At 38.7% G+C, this 24101-nt stretch overlaps 1 protein-coding gene across 2 annotated transcripts in view; it reads left to right on the forward strand.

Moving 5' to 3' along the window:
• DNAJC5B (DnaJ heat shock protein family (Hsp40) member C5 beta) overlaps positions 1 to 24101 on the forward strand; it is a 69395-nt gene that overhangs the window by 30136 nt on the left and 15158 nt on the right. For both annotated transcript variants that reach the window (XM_037745367.1, XM_017547473.2), the window contains 2 exons: positions 19529 to 19742; positions 23585 to 23756. In XM_037745367.1, the coding sequence (XP_037601295.1) occupies positions 19529 to 19742; positions 23585 to 23756 (386 nt within the window). The remainder of the gene's footprint in view (positions 1 to 19528; positions 19743 to 23584; positions 23757 to 24101) is intronic.

Genomic DNA, 24101 nt, shown 5'->3' on the forward strand with positions numbered 1-24101 from the left:
AAAAAAAAAAAAAAATGGAAATTCTCAGTGAAGAAATAGAAATTACAAAAAAGAACTAAATGGAAACTATAGAACCAAAAAATAACATAAATAATAAAACTGGATGAGCTTAATAGTACAGTGGAGATGACAGAGAATAGAAGTTGGGGACAGATCAATAGAATGTGCCTGATTTTGACAACCAATAAGCAATAAACTGAAAACAGAGTCTCAGAAACCTGTGGGACGATAACAAAGATCCAACATTTATAGCATTAGCATCCTAGAAGGAAAGGAGTAAAAGAATAGACTAAAAGAGTAGTCAAAGAAGTAATGGCTGGAAATCTCCCATATTTGGCAAAAGATAGAAACCTACAGATTCAAGAGGCTGAGAGAACTGCAACAGGATAAACCCAAGGAATCTATGCTAAGATACATCATAATTAAACTTCTAAAAACTGAAGACAAAGAAAAAATTTTGAAAGCAGACAGGGAGGAACAATGCATGGCCAAACACCCATTTCAGTGGCAGTGTATTTCTCATCTAAATCAACAGAGGCCTGAAGGAAATGACAAAACATTTTCATGTGGTGACAGAGAAGAAGTGTCAGCAGACAATTCTGTATCTGGTGAAACTATATTTCAGGAGTGAAGAGGAAACACATTCTCACATAAAGGGAATCTAAAAGAATTTGTCACTAGCGGATCTTCTCTTAAGGATGGCTAAAGGAAGTTCCTCAAAAGAAAGGAAATGATAAAGGAAGGAATCTTAGATGATCAGGAAGAAGGAAAGAACAAGGGAGAAAGCAGAAATATGGGTAAATACAAAAGACTATCCTTTTCTTCATGAGTTTTCTAAATTATGTATGATTATTAGTACAAAATTTGTAATACCATGTGAAACTCTAGACAATGACATTTAAAAATAGGAGGATAAAAAAGCAAAGGTGAGAGTAAGGTTTGCACCTTCACTCAAACTGCTATCAATAGATTGCGATGTCACACACACATGCACATGTATAATACCCAGTGACTGGGAAAACCATGCAAGGTAATACACTCTAAAACACCACAAAAATCAACATGGAATCCTAAAAATGTTCTAATTACCCATAGGAAGAAAAAAGAACCAGACGGATGAGAAACAAAAGAAACAGAAAACTTAAAATCTATTTCAATAGCCTATCATCTCCCCAATTTTCCAAGTTCCATTATCTAAAACTTGTAATCTTAAGCCCTCGCATAACAATTATCTGGTGTAAACAGCCTAAGCATATATATTATATTTTCCTTTCTTCTATGCAAGGTGATGTGTTATCCCTCCCATACTTTGTACCCTCTTAATAATATATCTTAAAGGTAATTCCAAGGAATGATCAGTTCATGAAAGGTTTCCTCATTCTTTTCACAGTACCATGTAGTATTCCATGACATGGATGTCCCATGACTTAATTAGCTTCCTGTTGATATTTAGGTTGTTTCCCATCAAGGCTGTCTTTTTAAACCAACTTTTCGCTTCTCAGAGAGGGAAACCCCATATCCCAGAAGGGTAGTTTCAGTCTTGGTTCCTGTTCCCTTTTCCATATTTGCATGTCCTGATCCAAAATACCTGGAGCAAGGATCTCATGGACCCAGCCAGTTCAGATGCCCATCCATGTCTAAGCAGCTCTGATTCAGGGAATCAAACTCCCCACTACCACTTAGCAAGGATGTGCGATCCAGCTTTTACTGGAAGCAAAAGGGACAGTGTTCTCTAAGAAAAGGGATGAAGTGGGGAAGGAAATTATCAGTATCTGTAGTTCTTCATTCTTTTACAGAATTACCATAAACAGCAGCCTCAAAGACCTATCTCAGTCCCTCCCTGTCTACTTGTAGAGTTTTATCATAGAGTCTTCCTGTGAATAAAGCACCTTTTTCCTATATCATCTGAAACTCAACCATACTTCATTAGTCATCTGATAAAATGGAGTCCCCAGCTACCTCAAAGGACAGCTGGGAAAGGTGACAAGAGGAAGTCTTTTACTGTGCCAATCCATCAGACACTGAAGCTCTTGCCTTATTGAAACTTTGTGAAGAAAAATGAGATCATTATTTTTCAAGGGATGTCAAGCTTTTTGTGGCAAAGCACAGTGAAAATACCAGGTACTATTGTGAATGAACAAATATCCAAGTCTAAAATTATCCTGCCCTTTGGTGCTACTGTTGAAAACCCGTTTATCTAGCAAAAGATGAATTTGTGATCCAACTTAAAAGTAACATATCACAGCATGAAACTCATGGTATGAGTCTCATCCAGGGCCATCATTACGGAATAAATCTGCCTTTAGCATTGCAGAGCATAATCATCCCAAAGGGGATAAAGTCTAAGGCTCATTTAATCCAATTTTATCATTGCTGGATCGTGCCACTTAATTTGACCAGTGTTTGCATGAGATAAACAAATATTTTACCCTCTTCTCTCACTGCCTAAAAGTCTTAAATCTCCCCATTATGATGCTGTCTGAAGGAGACTCGTTTGAGTCAATCTTTGAAAATTCAGATAGGCCTACAATGACTAAGAGGTTACCCATCATTCATACATTTGTCTGAACTTTAAATTGGCATGTTTTGCCTTTCCACCTAATTTAGATATTGCTCCACGACCCAATAGGAATTCTGAGTTAGGAAGCTGGTGAAGGAGGTGAGGAGGAGGAAGAATCACTACTGGACAGTGGGACGATTGAACAAATGGGGAAATGGGAGACTGCTGAAATAAGGAACTCAAAGATTGTTCTCTATATAACCTCCACACTCAGGCTCAAGACCCTTTCAAGTAACTTGAGAACTTGGGTTCACTGCAGAGCCTCTGCCACCGTTCTAGGAGTCTCCTATGAGGAAGTCTTCTGGGGCTTGAGAGCCAGTTCATCTCCATGTAGTGGCATTGTCTACCAAGCCATGTTACCACCCTGTAGCTGATGCCGCTTTGCCATTTGCTATGTGGGCATATCCACGGTCACTGCTAGATACAACCCTGGGTGCTAGACTCTGCTGCTGCAGCTCTCCTGCCACATAGCTGCACCACCCTGCCAGGCATGGTAGGCACAGCAGGTGCTCCTTACCAACCACTCAGTCCCCAAGTGCTCTGACTACTCCTTCAGGCCCAGAAGCCTCTTCTGCTGTTTACCTTGAGAGCCAAGGGAGCACCAAAGCCTGCCGGGCTGTGCCACTGGCACGGGTGAGGCTGGTGTAAGGGATGGCTCCCTTCTTCCTCTTTGTGATATGCTCTGTTAGAACCCCCTGTGAGTTCAAAATGTGGTAGAAAATCTCCTTCCAGTTTTTCTTCTAGCTCTTTTTTTCTATAGGACCCAGAGACATGCTTGGGGGTGAGCCAGACACTAGCAGTAATGTCACTCCACTTAGACCCTCAATCTTATCCATCAGATCCCCCTGCTGATATGTCAAGGTCATCACACCTGGCTCTTTCTTTCCTAGGATGCATTCTTTTCCAGAAGTTTCTACAGCTCCCTTCCTCTCCAGCGTCAGAGAGGTTTGTGTCAGGCTGTCCCACTGGTTCTTTAGACATACCCAGCTGGGGCTGCCACAGCCATGGTTTGGATTCCTTTCTGGAAGTCTCTTTAGCTCTGTGGGACTTCTAGGAGGCCACTGCTACCTGCTTTCCAAACATATCCTGATGTGCCCTACCCGCAAGCAGTGAACAACAGGCGACAGTGACTCACAGAGCAGCTCTACCATATTCCTCCAGTAAGGCCACCTGATCCAGCATTGAAGGTGGTAAATAAAGTGTGCCGTTTTACTGTTTGTTGCTCAGCAAGAACTGTGGGTGTGTGATTCGATTTCCCCTTTTCTTGTTGGCACACAAAGGACCTTCACTCCAAAGTGGTTAGATTGTTGATCCATACTGCTACCTAATGACAGCAGAAGCCAAGAAGGCTGATCAGAGCATGTAGCAACAACCAGTATGTCTAGGGTCTCTGATACCGTCAATGGCTTTATTCCAGCAAGTGTTGTTCATTATTCAACGAATGTGTATTCAGCACCGCTTCTGTGTTGGCCACTGTCCTAGGTACCGAGAAAATAGCAGTGAACAAAACAGAGCAAATCCCTGCTTCCTTAAGCCTGTTTTAAATAGGGCCAAGGGAAGGGGAGGCTTAATAATGAACAAATAAATTAGACACACAGCATATCAGATGTTGCTAAATGCTGTGAAGAAAAGCAGAGCAGAGTGTTCAGAGGGTGCTGAAGTTCCACATTCTCTTTGAGATGTTCACATAGACTTTAGCACTAAAATCACTCAATTGCAGTGTATTCTAAGTATAACGTAGCAGTTAAGAGCACAGGATATTTCTGAGTGTGGTGGCACATGCCTATAGTCTTAGCTACTCAGGAGGCTGAGGTAGGAGGGTCTCTTGAGCCCAGGAGTTTGAGGCTGAAGTATGCTATGACTGAGCCTGTGAATAGCCACTGCACTCTAGCCTGAGCAACGAAGCAAGATCCCCACCTAAAAAAAGAGTGCGAGTTATTCGGAAAGCCCTGCATTCAACCCGCTTTTCTCAGCCTCATTCTTTTCCTAAGTAAAGTGCAGATAATCATCTGATCTCAGAATGTTGTGCAGGATTACATGAAATAATGCATGCAAAATGCTTAGCTCAGATCTGGCACATGGGTACTGGGTGCTACAAAGGATACACAACAGTCTGAGAGCCAACCCTACAGAACAGCAGTTTCCAAACTCAGCTAGGACATGGGCACAGGGTGCCGTGCCAAGAAGTGTGAGTGTGTGAGTGAGAGAGAATGGAGAGAGAATGTGTGTGTGTGCTCATGTGTGTATAGGGGTATTTAGATTATGTGACATTCAGATTCCATTGAATACATTTTTTAAAATGTTGCCACTTTTATTTTAATATGCTGATGTTTATAATATGCTGAAAATTACATTCTTTGCATGTTTAATCTTATAAAAATTTTTAGATATCAAATATAAAAAATGTTTGATACCAAAACAATTTTAGATACCAAAAAAAAATTAGATACCAAAAAATGTTGAAGGGGCACAGTTTCTCAATATTATTTTAAGAGGTGTCTAGGCAAAAAGAATTTAACTGGGGATGGGGAGGACAGAAGAAACTCAAACATCCCTCAGAGTAATGACAAGGAGGTATTCAGGTGATTTCTGGGAGTGGCGGCCTGCGGGGATGCAGCCGAGCATCTTCCTGAGGCCTTCCATTTGCTCCAAGGCCCACTGCAATTCCCTTTCTGCTTTTCTGCCTTTCCCTCTCCATCAGTTCCTTGAGGGCAGACATTGTGCCTAGTCTTTCATTGTGCTTCCAGCCCTAGCACTATGCTAGTATGTGCTGAATGCAAAAAGGAATTGAAAAATAGAAAATGTCTGATTACAGTCTCAGCTTCTTCAGCACCATTTCTCAAATAATTAGTTTGGTCACTTTGCTGAACAAGGAGTTATTCACTGACCCAGTAAACAGGGGAAGGGTGGATCAGCAAGGCAAAATAACAGCTTCCATTTGGGATCCAGAACATTTTGTGTGATTCTGGGACCCTCAAGTGAAAAGTAGTTAGGCGATAAGAAAAGGAAACCTGTAAAAAAACAGCCAGTTATGCAATTTAGAGAGTGTGTCTTCAGTGTTTAAAATCTCATTTGTAACATAAACATTGATTTTTATTTACACCAATACATACATTTTTGAAGTAGGCTAGAAATAAGATTAAGATGCCCAGAAGTGAGGCTGACTGGTTTCTCTGGCATGCTGGGTGCAAAAGCCTAACAAAATGCTGGGTAAGAAATCATGCAAAGACCTAGCTCTTTCTTGACTCCTTAGAAAGCCACAAAATCAGAGTGAGGCTGGATGTGGTGGCTTTTGCCTATAATCCCAGTAATTTAGGAGGCCAAAGTGAGAGGATCAGTTGAGCCCAGGAGTTTGAGGCTGCAGTGAACTATGATCATGCCACTGTACTCAAGCCTGGGTGACAGAGCAAGATCCTGTCTCTAAAGAAAACAAAACCCTAAATAGAGACATTAACTGTTAGCCAGACATGGTGACATGTGCCTGTGGTCCTGGCTATTTGGGAGGCTGAGGTGGGAGGATCTCCGGAGCCCAGGAGTTTGAGGCTGCAGTGAGCCATGACTGCACCACTGCACTCCATCCCATGTGGCAGAGTGAGACCCTAACTAAAAAAAAAAAATCAGAGTGAACTAGTTTTGCACATTAGCACTTGGTTCTCTGTGCCTCATGGATAAGCTTAATTTCTCCTTGTTGACAAGGTACGAAGTATTCTGATTCACATGACAGGAGACTCAACTGACTCTTCTATTTCATTTGACTTCACATGAAACTTAATAGAAATTATCTTCTAATTCTGCAGAAATAAGTTGCCTCAGAGTAGACCAAAGTGAGGCAAATTCTGTTTTCAAAAGGAGCAGAAAAGAGTGTCATTTCCATAATGATCTGTGGCAACCCCAATCTGTGGTGCTTTTATCCATCTTTATTAGCAATTACAGGTGAAAACAGAGGCTGCTTATGAATAAAGTGTAAATGTCAGGGGAATGAATAGCTAATAGAAGAATTGTAAATATTTACAAGGCAGAGTGATGATTCAAGCTCACAAGATTAATTGATGTTAATCTCTATCAAGCACTAATTTGTTTCCTGAGTTCTAAAACCTTCCACTGAAAGGGAGAGTATGTGAGGCCATACCCACATACAGCCCACCTGGAAGAATTGTCTTCCAGGTGGGCTACGTAACCTTCCTTTCCCCTCGTCAAGTCTTCCACTGGATCGGGCCTCTTTGTTCTTCATGCAGTGTCAACCTCGGTCATTCCTGGGTGCTGGAATCATTATGATCAGTAACTTTTTCACTCACTCATTCACTCCATATCTATTTAGTGTTCAATAATTATTTATATTATACTATGATAGATGAATATACATATATATTCATTTTATTCATTAATAGGAACACTATGCTCCAGTTAATCTGTCCCACTGACTATACTCTCCCTTGTTTTGCTTGTCTTTGAGACATATCTTTTCAACCTTATTAAATTTTACCCTATGTAGTGAGCTCTTTAAATGCTAGAAACTATATGTATGTACTCAAAGGCAAGCAAAACAAGGGAGGCTGTGGTGGGAAAATAGATTAACTTGAACATAGCCTTCATATTAATGATTTAAATGAAAGTAAATGTTTGTTACATCATTCATTCCTGCCCCAGGCACTATGCTGGGTGCTGAGAATACAGTGATAAGCAAAGCATGATCACTGAGCCCACCAGCTTGAGGTCTGGCAGAGGAGACAAATCAATCAAATGATCACAAATGAGTATGTAATTACCGATAAGTTAAGTGCTCTGGAGGAAAAATCATGGTTCCATGAGAGTATGAACCAAAGATAGCACATTGGGAGGCTGTAGTGGGCAGATTGCCTGAGCCCAGGAATTCAAGAGCAGCCTGAGCAACATGGCAAAATGATGTCTCTACAAAAACATACAAAAAATTAGCCAGGCGTGGTGGCACAGGCCTGTAGTCCCAGCTACCCAGGAGGCTGACTTAGGAGGATCACCTGAGCCCGGGAGGCCAAGGCTGTAGTAAACCATAATTGTGCCACAGCACTCCAGCCTGGGTGACAGACCCTGTCTCAGAAAACAAAGCAAAAAAAAAAACAAAAGATAGCTGATCTGGACTAGGGATTAGAGAAGACTTCCTCAAGAAAGTGAATGTAGTCTTAATTTTAGCACAACTGATGTCAATTTATATTGAGGGTAACCCCCCAAAAAGCCAGAAGGACAATTTCAAGAGCCATAATCAGTCATTAACAGCAAAAATGGTAAAAATAATCAACATTTATGGAATGCTTACTTGGTGCCAGGCACTGTGCATAGCAATTTGTATTCATTATTCTGTTTTGTTCTCACATCTCTGTATTGTAGGTACTATAATTATCTCCATTTTACATTTGAAGAAACTGAAACTTAGAATGGTAGGTTAAGCAGCTGTTCAGAGTCACACAGTGGTAAGCAGTGGAGCCGATATGACACTAGGGTGTTTTACTCCAGAACCTACGACTCTTAACTACTGTATTCTCTGAGTTTAGAACAGCTACCGTGATTTCAAAGGACGTAAAGGCCAGAATCTGAGTGATGAGCCATACCAGAGCCTAGAGAAATGTCCATGCCTGATAAGGAAGACTGGGAATGAAATTCAGGGTTCTTGGGCCCAGACTGGGATTTAAGACAGAGGAAGGAAGAGGGATCTAGAGTGGGCACAGAGCCTCAAGTTCAGGGCAGTGGGGGAGAATGGATTCACTCTGATCAAACCCCGGGGATGACTACTCATCTCGTGAATGGGGTGTCTGTCTTTGCACTAGGGATAGAAGTAGTTTTTGCTATTCACTGGCAAGGTTTTATACATCTGATGGTTATAAGACTAAGATTTGAAAAAGGGAGTCCTCATACGTTCTAAGGTAATGCAATGCACCTCTTTCTGGTAATACAAACTGGTAAATCCAACTGCTTCGTAAGCAATCTGCTGATAAAATCATGTCCTTATTTAGTGTCTGTTACCTGTCATATACTCAGCACCCTAGGCAATTGATAAATAATTGGTGAATAAATGCATGCATAATAGCATAAATAAATAAATCCGTGAGAAAAAAATGATGCATGTCTTCCTGAGTGCTTTAGCAATGGGCATCCAGTCAAATAATCTAATGTAATTGAAAGAAAGTATGTGAACATAAATTTACAAGCAAAATCATGAGGATGTCAGTCAGACCCCACTGAAAATTGTGATACATCTAAGTGATGTCAAAATATTCCTTAAGTTTACTTTATGTCTATCAGTTTTCTTGAAACATAAAGGCAAATAATAAAAGCATACTTTCAAAGATATATATTCTATAAGATTTGATATATTTTATTGAAATTAGATATTACAGCTATCAATACGTAGCTTTAATCAATAGGTAGCTATCAATAGACAGTTATATCAGTGAAAATGGTGGAATAAAAAACTCCAAAACTCCACACCTCAATGAAATCAATGAATATCTGACAAAAACTGTCAGGATCAACTTTTTGGAATCTGGAAACTGACCAAAAAGCTTTCAGCAACCAGGGTGCACTTATTTTTTAAAAAGTTAAATATCAGTAACAATAGCAAACTTTGCAGCATTTTAACTTGCCCTAGTCCCATACCTGCTCCCCAGTAGCCTTAAAAATAACCCCACGTTACCAGTACAAATACTAGTACTCATACCAGATGGATCAGAAAAGTCTTCATTTACAAAGAATTGTCACTGGTTGATCTGGCTGGTGGCTCCCTGGAAAACCTGCTCCAAAGGCTTGTCTTATCTCATGTGAATCAGAGCTTATCCAATACTAATGCTGCTATCTGGAGTCAGGAGAGTAGTTGGTGAAACATTTATAGACAAATGTTTTAGTCACTGCTGTGACTGAATAGACAGTCACTGGATAGCCTAAAGAGGAGTAATTCTTCTTGCCTCCAACAGAAGAGGTGGGAAAGATTGATGCAATTATGCAGAAGTGTAGAGGTAGAAGGCTGTGGAGGACTTTCCGTCCAATAACTTTTTTATTCTTTTGAAGTAATAAGTGAGGTTCTCTGTTGAGAGAAGGCAAGAGCATGAGGAAGGATCAAGGATAATTGTGAGATGTTTGAACACCTGCTTTAGGAAACAAGAACAGAAACATACTGAGATCAAGCAAAAGGATTGGCAAGCAACATGGAAGACCAGTTCAGGTGGGAAAGGGTGTGCCTTTATTGGCTCCAGTTTGCATGGCTGTGCAATCTTCTCAGCAATACTGGTCAGCCCAGAAACAGGAGTGGAATTAGTGGGTGCCTAGTGTCATCTTCTTGGGGGTGAAACAGGAAATCAGAATGAGTAAGGAATTGAGTAAGATGGTTTGAGTAGCATTCAAGTGCATGAACGCCAGATTCAGCCTGTATAGTTATGGAAATTGTCAGTGAGACTGCCAGTCTATAAAAATAGGTCCTATTAAGTTTAAAAAGCGAGTTTGGAGAAAACTGGGTTTAGGAAGAACAAGAAAGTGAGAGCTTGACATAAAGATCAGAGGATAATGCTATTTGTTTTTGCACTGAGATAACTAAAAGACTCTAGAGACACTGGGAACCTGACAAGAGCTATTGGCAGGGACTGCCTCTGAAAACTACCAAGACCTGCTTGGAGCTTTGTCACTGGAGCTTAAGCCAGGAGCCGGCAGGAGGAAGGCCTATAGAGAGCAAGTGCTTGCTGAGAGCTTTGGCTAGAACCGGTGGTGTGAGCTGCTATTGAAAGTAGAAGACAAGATATCAAACTGAGAAAGTCTATATAGCCATTTATCCAACACTCCAATCTTATTCTCCCTTGACCTTCTAGTTCAGCAGAGATTCCTGGCCTGAAGAAAAACAGTGAATATAAAATTTCCCCCAGGAAACATAGTAAAGTTAGATGCCCAGAAAGTTTTATTGGGAGCATGAGCCAGGTACAGAGAATCTTGAGCTGTTTGCAGCCTATAGATTCTGTGGCGTGGTAGGTTGTGGGAGAAGGATTATATTATACAGTACACAGAAATTTCAGTGGCCTGCTAAAAGCTGTCAGTGACCCACTGGTGTCAGAACTTCAGGTCCTCATCCCCTAAAGTAGTGCTTTATGGTTGGTGTTGGATGTGTATTTTATCTACTGTGTTTGCACAAATATCCTGGTTCATTCTATCTTATTAGGGAAGGTAATGAACTGTCTCTTAATCAGCCATAGGAACAAATTGTAGTAACCAGAAAGCTACCTGAAACAAAGATTAAGTATTGTTGTGTTTTTAATCCTTACATTTAAAAAATCACGCATAATGCCTCATGAAGTCAAGTTAATACACATTCTAGTAAAAATTTGGGAAAATACTTGTCAAGCAATCATTGAGATGCAGTGGTTTCATCATCTCCACTACCGCTAGAGGTCAGCACTTGACTCTCCATATGGTTCTGTATGAGGGAAAAGACCAATTCTCTGAAACGATCATCATCTATGGTTCCTGTTGTTATCTCATGCCATCTGTCTTGAATCACAAAGGTGACTACATCCCAGAAAACAAGAGAACACTCAAACAATAGCTGGGGTGAGTGGCTCAGATATTCCATCTGCAAATGTGAGAAAAGTCATAAGATTGTGTAATGTGGCCTTCAGTGTGTCCTCAGTGGGGCCTTGCTGGTCAAAGTACTTGAATCATGTACTATGGTAGCAGGTGTTTCCAAAATAATTACACAGCAGGGGTAGCACTGGCATCATAATCTGCAATTTGAAACCAAATGGTGCCCTGAGCTTTCTATTCTGTCCCTTATCAAGGACAGAGACTAATCCTGGCCCAGTGGCTCCTGAGTCCCTGAGCCCCACTAGCACTCTCAGCCACATACTGTACTCAAGCTTCTTGTGGGAGGGCAGTTGTACTGGGTGCAAGTGCATGAAGTGGTTGTAGGGGGTTTGAAGGATTGGGGGCTGATCAAGGGAAAATATATTACCACAAGAGGCATTAACACATAATAAGTTTTGTTGGGTGTTGCTTGGGTACTCAGATATGGCTGTGTGAGAGGGGCCCTCACAGCATAAGACTGCCCAAGGGCTTTCAGTGAAGGGCCACCAGCCAGGAGAGGAGGGTTAGGGAACTTCTAAGAAGAGGGGGTCAAAACGGGGGCTTATGGATCTAGTTATGTCATGCGGCAGCATGGTAGGTCTCAGAGTCAGAGCGCTCCAAAGAACTGTAAAAGTTTGAGGTCTTATAACCACAAAGCTCTATCTTATCGAGGGCCAGCAGAAGTAAAGTGAGGTTTTGCAAGGTAGGTAAAGCAGACTGACTCTACAGGGCTAGAAATCTGATGGTTGGGCTATTCTTTAGATAATTGAATGTGTTAAATAGACATTTCTCAAAAAAAGATATATAAATGGCCAACAAACATATTTAAAAATGCTCAACATCACTAATAATCAGGGAAATGCAAACTAAAACCACAGTGAGACACTACCTTACTCCTGTAAGAATGGCCATTATTAAAAAGTCAAAAAACAATAGATGTTGGCATCTATTGTGATGAAAAGGAATGCTTATACATTGCTGGTGGGAATGTAAATTAGTACAACCACTATGGAAAACAGTATTGAGATTTCTTAAAGATCTAAAAATAGACCTACCATTTGATACAGCAATCCCACTACTGAGTATCTATGCAAAGGAAAAGAACACAATATATCCAAAAGACATGTGCATGCATATGTTTATTGCAGCACAATTCATGATTGCAAAGGTACGGATCTGACCTAATTGCCCATTGACCAATGAGTGGCTATAGAAACTGTGGTATAGATACTTTATGGAATACTACTCAGCCATAAAAAAGAGAAAAATAATGTATTTTGCAGCAACTTGAATGGAGCTGGAGGCCATTATTCTAAATAAATAACTCAGGAATAGAAAACAAAACACTGTATGCTCTCACTTATAAGCTAAGCTATGGGTACACAAAGGCATACAGTGTGATATAAGGGACTTTGGAGACTCATAAGGGGGAGGGTCAAGGGGGGAGGGATAAAAAACTACAATGTGTGCTACTCAGGTGTTGGATGCACTAAAATCTCCACTATACAATTCACCCATGTAACCAAAAACCACTTGAACTCCAAAAGCTATTGAAATTTTTAACTATTTAAGAATAAATAATTAGATGTATGAATACATGACTTTGATGCTGGCAGGCTTCTGAGTTACTGGGTTTCAGCCTGCAGTGAAGAAATAAAAAAAAAAAAAAAGCCAGGGGCCAATACATAGAGGCTGTCTTTGGCTCATTTGTGTAACAGCATGTAAGGTCTTCGGTGGGATTAACATATAGTTGAAAGAAGACACCAAAGACACAAGTGATCATCAGGAGTTTCCTGGTTCTCACTGACTAGGTAATTTGTACCAGTTGTTCCTCCTGATAAGAGCAACAAGAAAAACTGAAAGAACACACATGCGTGTGCGCACGCATGCACACACACACACACACACACACCCCTTAAAAGCATTTGAGAGTAAAGAATTACTGCTAACTGGGCCCTGATCTTGGAGAACAGAACCTGAAAGGCTAAGCAGGACTTTAAAAACAACCCAACAGAGAAAAAAGGAGAAAACTTGGACACTGGCCCAACAAGGATGAAGATCCTGCAATTTTATTGAGATTCTAAAGTGCTGTTGTCCAGGAGAAAGAATAAACTCGAAGGAAATAATCCGTGGTTGCCAATTACTTTGGTGGTCATCAACAACCATGCCCCCTGGTTTTCATGTCCTTTGTTGTAAGTCATGAATCTGGGATGGCTCTCTAACCCAATTTAACCAATAGAATATGGCAGAAGTGATGCTGTGCCTAAATCTTAAAAAGGTCTAACAGTTTCTACTTTTGTTTTAAGCTAGCCACCATTCAAGAAATTTAACAACCCCAAGAACATCTTGTTATGAGAAGGCTCACCTAGCCATGAGAAAAAGCCACGTGGAGGAGAACAGATTTCTCCAGACAGCAGCCCTAGCTCAGCTCCCCAACAACAGCCAGCACCAACTTATCAGCACATATATGAAGCCATCTTGGGAGCAGATCCACCAGCTCCAATGACATTTCCTCAACCAATGCCAACCACAGCTGAAAATTGTCCCCACCAAGTTCTGCTCAATGACAACACTGGAGCAATTAAATAAAATTCTTGTTGCCTTAAGTTACTAAACTTTAAAGTTTACTGCAGCTTGTTACAGAGGAATAAATAATAGGAACACTAGTCTTGTATGGACTGCAACTGAACTTTGAGTCATCTGGGTAGCCAAAAATATCTTGTTCTTTAGTTTAAAAAAAACTAAAAGATGATTTTAGTTTTGCACAGACCCCAGACATCTGAAAATAGGAAATAAAAATGTTTTCTGGTTTAAGATAAAATCTTCTTAGTCCTCAAATTCTTTCTTAAATATGTTTTAATGCAACGTTTGTCACAGGAATAAGCATACAAATCAAGACAATATGAACAAGATTTAGCAGAACTGAGATAATAGAAACAGAACCATGAGAATTTTAGCCATTTGAATGATCAGATACAGATGTTAAAATAACTATTTACAACCAAGAAGATAAAACATGAGATTGAGAATTAAAAAAAAAAATCTTGAAAATTATGGAAAGGGATATTTCAGATTCGGAAAAGAAACAGAAACTCTACAACAGACAATACAACCACCAAAGTAAAAAACCCAAAGGTAGGGATTACCAGGTTCGAGAGTTGACTGGAAGCTAGGTCAGAAGAAAATAGCAAGAAAGAATTACAAAGGATGGAAAATGAAATAAGATTTTAAAAATGGAAAATTTATTAAGATAAAAATAAAGAAGTTTCATTAACAAGAAAGAATTACAAAAGGAAGGAAAATGGAAAAAGATTAAAAAATAGAAAATTCATTAACTTAGATATAAGCAAGTGGAGTCTAAAAAGGAGAGTAGAAAAAGAATGGGTAAAAGCCATTTGAAAAAACATGTCGATTTTCCAGGTTCATGAAAGACTTTAAACCACATATACTCAATAAAAGCAAGCAAAATAAATACAAAGAACTCTACCCAGGAACATCACAGAAAAACTTCCAAAATCTAAAGCTGTAAAGCCTTTATAGCAACCAGAGGAAAAAAAATACAGATTACTTTTAAAGCCCAACAATTAGACTTAACAGCTGATTTTTCAACCAAGATAGAATAAGCCAGAAGACAGTAGACCAAAACCTTCAAAATGATGAAAGAAGATAACCGATAACCTACAATTCTACATCCAGGAAGGTTTTCAAAATTGAGGTGAAATAAAGTCATATTAAATCTTTTTTTTAGAGAAAACTGTGAATTAATTCCCAGTGGATTTTTCACTTAAAGGAGGTACTAAGAATGTTTGTAGACAGAAGGAAAATAATCTCAGATGGATGGTCAGAGATGTAGGAAAGAACTAATAGTAATAAAAATGGTGAATATGTGAGTACATACATACAAATATTAATTGTACAAAATATCCTTACATGCTAATTTCATGAGAGAATAATTATTCAGAGCTTAAAAGACTCAGAGAATTAAAGTATATGCTACCCACAACACATAAGTTGAGAAGGGAGTAACAGTGTCCTTGCTCTAAGATTTTTGTGTTATTTTGGAGGAAAACAAAAGTACATTAACATTAGTCAAGGATTTTGAAATCTCCAAAGGACCCTGAAAAGAATGATAAAAGAATATATAATTTTCAAACCAACAGGTAAAAAAGTAGAGTAATGGGAAATTAAACCAACAAGAAGGAAAGGAAAGGGAAAAGAAATATGAGTATATTTTAGAGGGGACAAATAGAATATGATGACTAAACCTGAAAAATATCAGTAATTATGGATAATAAATAAATATAGACAAAATGCTTCAATTAAAAGAAAAAAGTCATTCTGAATAAAAAACTGACACCATATGGTTTTTACAAAAGACACATTTACTATTTAAGAATACAGAAAATTTGAAAATAAAAGGAGGGGCAAAGATGCTATGCAGATATTTATCAAAAGAAAGCTGTATAGCTTGATTAAAATTAAAGTGAAGACAGAAAGCATTACTACAGATAAAGAGGGATACTTCACAATGATAAAAATTTGATTCACCAAGAATATATAACAGTTATAAGTTCATAGGCTCCTAAAACACATGGCCTAAAATATACAAAGCAAAGAGTTGACAGAACTTTAAGGAGAAATCTGCAAACCTACAGTCATAGTGGAAAGTTTTAACACACCTGGCTTGATAGATCAATAAAATGGATATCTTCTATATCCATTTTATAGAAGGATATAGACTATTTGAACAAAACAATTAAACAAAATAGAAAACTATAAAAACAAATTACCCAATAGGAACAGAATATATATCCTTTTCAACACACATGGAACATTTATAAAAATAGTAAAATGTAAGGCAAGACTCAAATTTTAAAGGATTTCAGTCATACCAAATATGTACTCTAACAGCAATGCAATTACGTTACAGAGCAAAAATTTTTAAATAGCTGGATATTTTCCATATGTTTGAAAATTAGAAGGTATAATTTAAAATAACTCATGGCTAAAAATAACAAACCATAATTAAAATTATAAAAGATCTAGAATTCAATGCTACATATGAAGATGTGAAATGCAGTCAAAATATTACTCAGAGAAAAATTTATAGAGTTTAATTCATGTATTAGAAAACCAAATCCAGCAATAAATTTTGAGTTTATCCCAGGAACATAAGCTTCATCTAACATTTAAAAACTCAGCCAATCATATTAACAGACCAAAAGAGAAATAACATATCTTCTCTATAGGTACAGAAATAACATTTGATAAAAGTCAACATCCATTCACTCTTAGTTAATTCCGAAGAGGGATGCCTGTTACAGCCACTTTTGACATCGTACTGGGGATCTTAGTCAGGGCAGTACGATAAGGAAAAAATGTAAATGATACAAGGATTTGAAAGAAAAAAAATCCAATTATCACTTGAGATTATATAATTGTGTATGTAGAAAAATCCAAAAGAATTTATAATTCAATAAAATTCTGACATGAGCTTGGGAAGTTAGAAGGATGAAAAAAATCAACATACAACAGTTATCTCAAACCTAAGTATAAAAATAGAAAAAATTCTTTTTATCTGCAATGAATAATTAGGAAAATTTTTATATGTCAAAATCTCAAAAAAATTAAGCTCCCAGGACTAAATCCAAGAAAATAGACATAAGACATAGAGGTAAAAATGATAAAACTTTAAAATTCATTAAAAAGACCTAAATAGGTGGACATATTATACACGCCAATCTCCAAATTAATCTATAGAGTTAATGCAAATGCAATAAAAATCTCAATTGGTTGTGTGAATATGTGTGTGTGTGTGTGTGTGTGTGTGTAAATTAACAAATTAATTTTAAAATTCATGTGGACATACACAGGACCCAGCATAACCACAGAACTCTTGAAGAACAACAATATGGAAGAATTTGCTCTTTAAGATATGAAGATATATTTTAAACCATCATGTGTAAGAGTGTTATTGGTCCAGAAATAACCAAATTGACCAAAGGAGCAGAATACAGACCCCAGAAATCCAGGGAAAGGATTTTCTTTTCCTAATAAATGGTGCTACAAAAGTGGAATATCTATATAAATAAGTGAGATTAGACACCTGCCCTCCACCACATTACAATGTCAGGGTATAAATGGGCCATAGATTTCCATATAAAGGGAAAAACTATAAAGATTTCAGAGTTATAGAGAGTTTATAGAAAAATATCTTCCTGAATTGAGGAACAGATTGGCTAATTCACGTAAAATAAAATAAGGAATTTCTGTTCACCAAGAAATATCATAAAGTAATACAACAAGAAAGCCCCAGAATGGGAGAAAATATATGTAATACATATAACTGACAAAGAATTCATATCAAGAATATGCATTTTTTAAATGCCACAAATTAACTTTAAAGAACAAACTAAAAACTTGTAAAAGACTAAAATGCATTTAGTCTTTTACAAATATATCCAAACGGTATATATAACAGCCTCATACAAACCACAAGATTGATAAACATGAAAATATTTTAAGAGCTGGGACATCATGGTCAGAATTGGGCCTCAGGTGATTCAGAGACTGGTAGAGAATGGTAGGTAGTAGTAGTAGTTTGATTGCATCTTAAAGTGTTGGATGTGGCAAGGAAGAGAATGGAGCCAAACACTGCAACTCTTAGAATTATGCCACTGCCTCCAAATAGGAAGATCTTGAAGGCTTTAGATAATTATAACTATAAACCACATGTTTATCTTATCTTCCACTAATTAAATTCACTATGCATTTTAGTTGAAAGTTGTCATTAGATTTTGAAGAGAAAATTAGAGGCATTGAATGCTATTTCTAATATTAGCTATAGCCATGACACATTGACAGGTGACCAAGAGTGTAGGGACATTTTGAGTTAAAGACTCACATTCTGGTTGAATATTATGTCACTTTAAGTATCAAAGTAGAAATGACAACAGATACCTTTAACAATGCATAGGTGCCTATTCTATTTAAACATACTCCAAGCATTTCCTTAAACCCTACGTTCCATAGTTGTTTAAATAGAATAGGCACCTATGGACAACACGCAACAGGGTGAGGCATTGCACGACCACCTCCTTGACGGTTGTGGAATTTTGGCAGCTGTCTCTGCTCACCATGTTTCCCGAGGATTCCTCGGAGCCAAGAGTATCTGCCAAGAGGAATCAAAATGTTGCTGATGACCAGGAATTGGACGTGTTACAAGTGGAGGTGTTCCAGCTCTCCAAATTGCCCAACTCCATTGTTAGCAGTGTGATAAATGGATTGGGTGCATCTGCCCTTGTGAATTGACAAAGATCCAAGCTGCTTAAAAAATGACAGGAAGCCACCCTAGAAACAAGAAAATGTGTGTATTTGCCAGAGATCTCTTACTTCCTTTTTTTTTTTTTTTTTTTTTTTTTTTGTTTGCCAAGACTGTGTCACTCCAGCCTGGGCAACAGCTTTTAAAAATTTTGGTGATTTAAAGCATCCTGATGCTGAGCTCCTTAAATTTTCATCTACTTCCTAATCGTTAATACTTTAGTTCCTAAAATAGGTGTGATTTGTTCCATTTATTATGTAGATTGATTTATAAGGTATACTTACTCTTCTACTGTTTTAAAATGAAACAATTTGATTTAAACTGATGCAATAAACAAAAGCTTAAGGTGTGTTCCTACATAGACCTATCATAGGCACCATAGGGAGATGAGCCAGGTGGAAGTTCTAGCAGAGTCCCTCAGGAACTGCTTTCTGATCCACAGAGGAGAAGGCCTTATGCCCACAGGTAAATTTCTATAGATTAGTAAGTGGAAAGGTGTATTTGGAAAGAAGCCAAATATGTATTTGAATACAAAGGAAGTCACAGTATTTGTTCAGAAAACCAAGAGAGAGTTAGGACTTGTGGAAGATTAACGAAGGGTTAACGAAAGATAATTTTGTTCAAGAAAGACTTTTTGATAGCTGAGTTGAACTTTTAGAATATATGTTGTGACGTTCTGTTAATTCTGGAAAGTTCTTCTGGTACTAAAAGAAAGTATGATGTAAACTGGTCCTGTTGCTCTTAAAGGTCTGTAGGGGTGAGCTACTGATAGCTTCTCGGTAAAAAGAAACTTTGCATATTTGCTAGCAACAAATATTTCTCAGACCCAACAATCATGCAGATACTGAGAATTCTTCTGGAAATGTGAGAGGAGAAATAGTACTATTGTGCCTGTGCATTCGAAACAAGAGACACCATTTAGTGAAAATGTACTTATTAGTTTATCACTAGTCTGAAACTTACGATTTCACAGTATTTGCAGGAATAAAGAATGTACAAATGAACAGTGCCTTTCTAAAAGGACATCGTTCATTCTTGTCAAATAACAGTTTCCTTGTTTTCCTTTTATTTTAAAGAAAATTGGCCCTGAAACACCATCCAGACAAGAATCCAGATGATCCAGCTGCTACTGAGAAGTTTAAAGAAATCAACAACGCCCACGCAATACTTACCGACGTCTCAAAGAGAAGCATATACGACAAGTACGGATCGCTGGGACTCTACGTAGCCGAGCAGTTTGGAGACGAAAATGTTAACACCTATTTCATGCTGTCGAGCTGGTGGGCAAAGGTGAATCTGAATTTTCTTTCTTCAAAAACAATCTCTTATAAGGCCATGATATTAATCACTCTTTTAGATTCCATCTCAAAGGAAGTATAACCTTCCTGTTATTAAACTCTGGTAAGTAAAAGGAGATAGTGCTTCCACTGAAAGCTATTATTTAGGATCATTTCTGGTTTAGCTCATCAAATAATTGTAAGATACAGCATGATTTAAAATACTTCTAGACATTAATTATATTTGAATTTGGAGCTTCAGATTAATTCTTTATAGTGACTAATTAAGGACTGAGTCATTGCTCAAAACCAAAAATAATTTATTAGTGTGACAACTGCTTAATAAATTATTATGGGGCAAATTTAGCCATGTCCTTTACTATCTATAGCATAGGACACATCAGCAAACACGATACTGGGGAGAATGAGTGGTAATTATGTCAGAGACTCACATGGAGCCTGCTGTGAGGTAGAGGAGAAGGAAATGAGGGGGAAAAGGTAAGAATTTACTATTGGAGGACAGGGAATTGGAGAAGCAGAGATGGGGACAGAGAGCAAAATGGATATCTAGTCAAGCAAAAGGTGACATTTTTAAGAACTTAGTGCAATCAGAATTGACTTTTGTGTGGTAAATTTTGTTTGGTTTCCTAGAGATCTCTAGTACATATAAGTTTGATGATAGTTTTTGTTTGTGAATATTAATGTCCTTGTCTTCTGATAAAAGTATATTTACACATGGGTCATGCATGTAGTCCATCAACATATTTTGTGGACAGTTGACACTCATATATAAGTTTCAATACACAATAATAATTATTAAATCCCTAAAAAGGCAGGTTTCATGCTCGTAGTATCTGATTGCTATTTTCTTCCACTAAATCTGGCTAAATTGAGTTTTACATATGCAGGAAGAGAGAGAATATGTTTCTGTACATCAGCATGCAAAAGGAGTCTTGCAACCTAGCCTCATTTGCTTGCTGTAATCCTCAGAGTTCTTTTTCTCAGGGATGCCTGGAATTCCCATTTGAAACCCCTTTCTCTATTGCTAAAGATTGGGGGAGAGAGAAGTTCCTGTAGAGCAGATCTGGAACTTGGAATGCAAATGTACACACTGACAATGTCATTTATGTCAATAGATTGAACGTTCATAGGACAGTGAACAGTATAAGCTTCTGTGAGTTTGCGTGGGAACCCAATCTCCAGGCATGACACTGTTTCCATGAGAAGATACTGCAGAGGCAGGTCCAGATGATTACGCACAACTACCTGATTGCACATCAGGGCCTGCCTGCATAAACAAGAGAATAAATTTCCTTGCTCAGGAAGGGGACAAAATTGATCAAAATTCATATGGACAAGCACAATCTGCCCAGTAGTGTGAGAGATAAACAAAATAATTTCTGGTGTGGTTCTTTAAACATAAGGCCACAAAAAAAAAAAAAAAAAATCTTTTCCTTCTCCTTGTGCGAAAGCCCAGTTTCATGACACCCATCAGAGTGGCCCTGCATGTAGCAATCATGTGTTAAATACGCACTACATGAATGAATCCATGTATCTAAAAGATAATGTATTTATGAAAATATTAGACACCTACTTGTGCCTAGTACTGTGCTAAGCACTGTAAGAGATAAAGCAAGGTGTTTTTTTCTTTTTTTTTTTGAGACGGAGTTGCACTTTTGTTGCCCAAGCTGGAGTGCAATGGTGCAATCTCGGCTCACCACAATCTCCACCTCCCCGATTCAAGCAATTCTCCTGCCTCAGCCTCCTGAGTAGCTAGGATTACAGGCATGTACCACCATAACTGTTTAATTTTGTATTTTTACTAAAGATGGAGTTTCTCCATGTTGGTCAGGCTGGTCTCGAACTTCTGACCTCAGGTTATCCACCCACTTCAGTCTCCCAAAGTGTTGGGATTACAGGAATGAGCCTCTGTGCCAGCCAAAGCAAGGTTATTTTCACAGAAGGCAAACAATCAGGTTGGAATAATTAAAGAACAAAACAGTATATGAATGAAAAGAAAAAGTTCAGAGGAGGGAACAATATGGAAATTGCATAGTAAAAACAAAAAGGACAAAAATAGCTAAAGAAGGGAGGAGTTTGGGGCAATGACTCAAGAACACCACATGGGAGGGCGTGGAGACAGTGAGGTGGAGGGTGTTGCAGTTGTTTTCAGAGGAATTTACCTAAGACTATGAAAATGTAAAATTTCCATAGAGAAGAGATTATATGTTTCAGGATGTGACTGAAGCTCCCCTACTCTGAGCCATCAGAGGCTCCACCCCACATGTGGGGCAAGGGTCAGAGATGAAGCCCAGGGCTAGGAAGCAGGAGTGGGGCAGATGAGGGTCGTCAGCATCAAAGATTTCTACCTTAAGTTATTGAAGAAGTACACAGACACACAGGTCCTCTTTATCCCTCTTGCTCCCTTAATTAGATAAAAATCTGTGTTTCAATTAAAGATGTATAAACCCTTTTTTTCTATTTCAAATTACATATTTTTGATAAAATCATAAATTGATTTTGCTCAATTCACAAAAAATGGACTTTTTATAACCAGATTGGGAGAATCAAGAGTTTCTTTTAATCTTTACCTATAAGAAACTTCGCAAGCAAACCTTTTATGTTTTTGGGGAAATCCTGCTGCTGTTCACCAGGTAGAGCAAATCATTTGTTTATTTATTACTTCATACAATCATTAATTCAGCTGGTATTTTATAAGCATCTACCACATACCAGGTACTAAATCCTTAAGTAGGAGGAACTGAAAGATGACTAGCTATCTAGCTGATAGTGCCAGCTTGCAGGAAGCTCAGAGTCTAGTACAATGAAACAGACCTACAAACTGATGATTGTTCTAAAAATATCACTTAAAGAAAGCAGCAAAGTAGAAGTCTGCATGAAATGCAATTGGGCACAAAGGAGGGAGTCATTGTTTTTGGGCAGGATCAGGAAAGATGTCATAGAAGAGATCTTTAAGATGAGTCTTACACACCAGGGGGGTATTTTGTTATGTAACTGGGGAATTGGGAGTTGTACGTCCAGGCAGATGAATGCCTGTATTGGATAGGGAGAGCAGAGCTATAAGGGAAGGAAAGGCAAGAACAGGGATGTGCTGGTGCAACAAAGCAGTGGCAGAGCCGGATCAGCATAATAAGGAACTTGGCTATATCTGAGAGGCAGGAGAGCCATATCATGGGTTCAAGAGAATGTGTATTTTGGAAAGTTCACTCCATCAGCAATGTGCGGCATGGATTTAAGGGAGGCAAGAGGCGAGGCAGGGAGGCCAATTGGGAGGCTGCTGGAGTATCCAGACAAGACATAGTGAAGGTCCATTCTGAAGCCCGGCTAGCCAGGATAGAGGCATGAAGGAGGATAGAAGAGACTTGAGGAGAGACACTCTCCAGGATTTGGTGACCAGCAGGAATTTGAGTGTAGGAGGCGGAGGTATCAGACAAATCATTCTTTAGCATTCTGGTGAGAATGATTTAGCTCCCCTTGCTGGCTGTAGAGGTTTTGTTGGTTGGTTTTTTGGTTTTTGTCTTTCCTTGCTCGGCTCTTAATAATGATCACCATACAGCTTAAGAATAAAAAAAGAAATGCCATACTTTAATTACTTTAGCTACAAGTCATTTCTTCTGGGTCTAATTTATAGGCAAAACTTTACCAGGAAATTGGTTTCCAAGGAAATGAAATAGTTCTTATGTGGAGTAAGGATGAGGGTGAAGAAGTGGCCTGTGGGGTGAACTGTGAAATCTTCAGGTCTCTGGGGGCACCTGGGTGCAGACTTGATTTCTGGGGTTCTCCTCCCACCCCATCACCCCTCATCCTCATTTTGCTTTGCCTCTGTTTCCCTAGACCCTGTTTGTTATCATCGGCCTCTTGACAGGCTGCTATTTTTGCTGCTGCCTGTGCTGCTGCTGCAACTGCTGCTGTGGACGTTGCCGGCCCAAGTCATCGGTGCCAGAAGAGGACTTCTTTGTGTCCCCAGAGGATCTGGAAGAGCAGATCAAGTGCGACATGGAAAAAGGTGGAGTAGGATGAGAGTAGAAGTAGTGGGTGTCCATTCACAGGCCTGAGCAAGCACCAGGTCTCATGGGGACAGCTATCACTAAAGTAGGAGAGCTCCCAAAACCAAATGGGTGGAACCTCACAGAATGCCAGCTTTGGGACAGCATCTGGGGAGAATAAAAAGACAGGTGTCTTTACCAGGCATAGAGAAAAGCAGGGTCTGGGGCCGTAAGAAAGAAAATCATGAAATATGCTGATGATGAAACAAAGCAAAAACAATTCAGGTCTCATTACAAGAGAGTCAGCACTGGATTCAGGGAGGATTGGGTGAGAATGCTCAGGGCAGGAGAATCAAGGTAGAAAC

The sequence above is a fragment of the Cebus imitator genome, unplaced genomic scaffold (genome assembly GCF_001604975.1).
Source record: "Cebus imitator isolate Cc_AM_T3 unplaced genomic scaffold, Cebus_imitator-1.0 Scaffold198, whole genome shotgun sequence".
Classification (NCBI taxonomy): Eukaryota; Metazoa; Chordata; class Mammalia; order Primates; family Cebidae; genus Cebus; species Cebus imitator.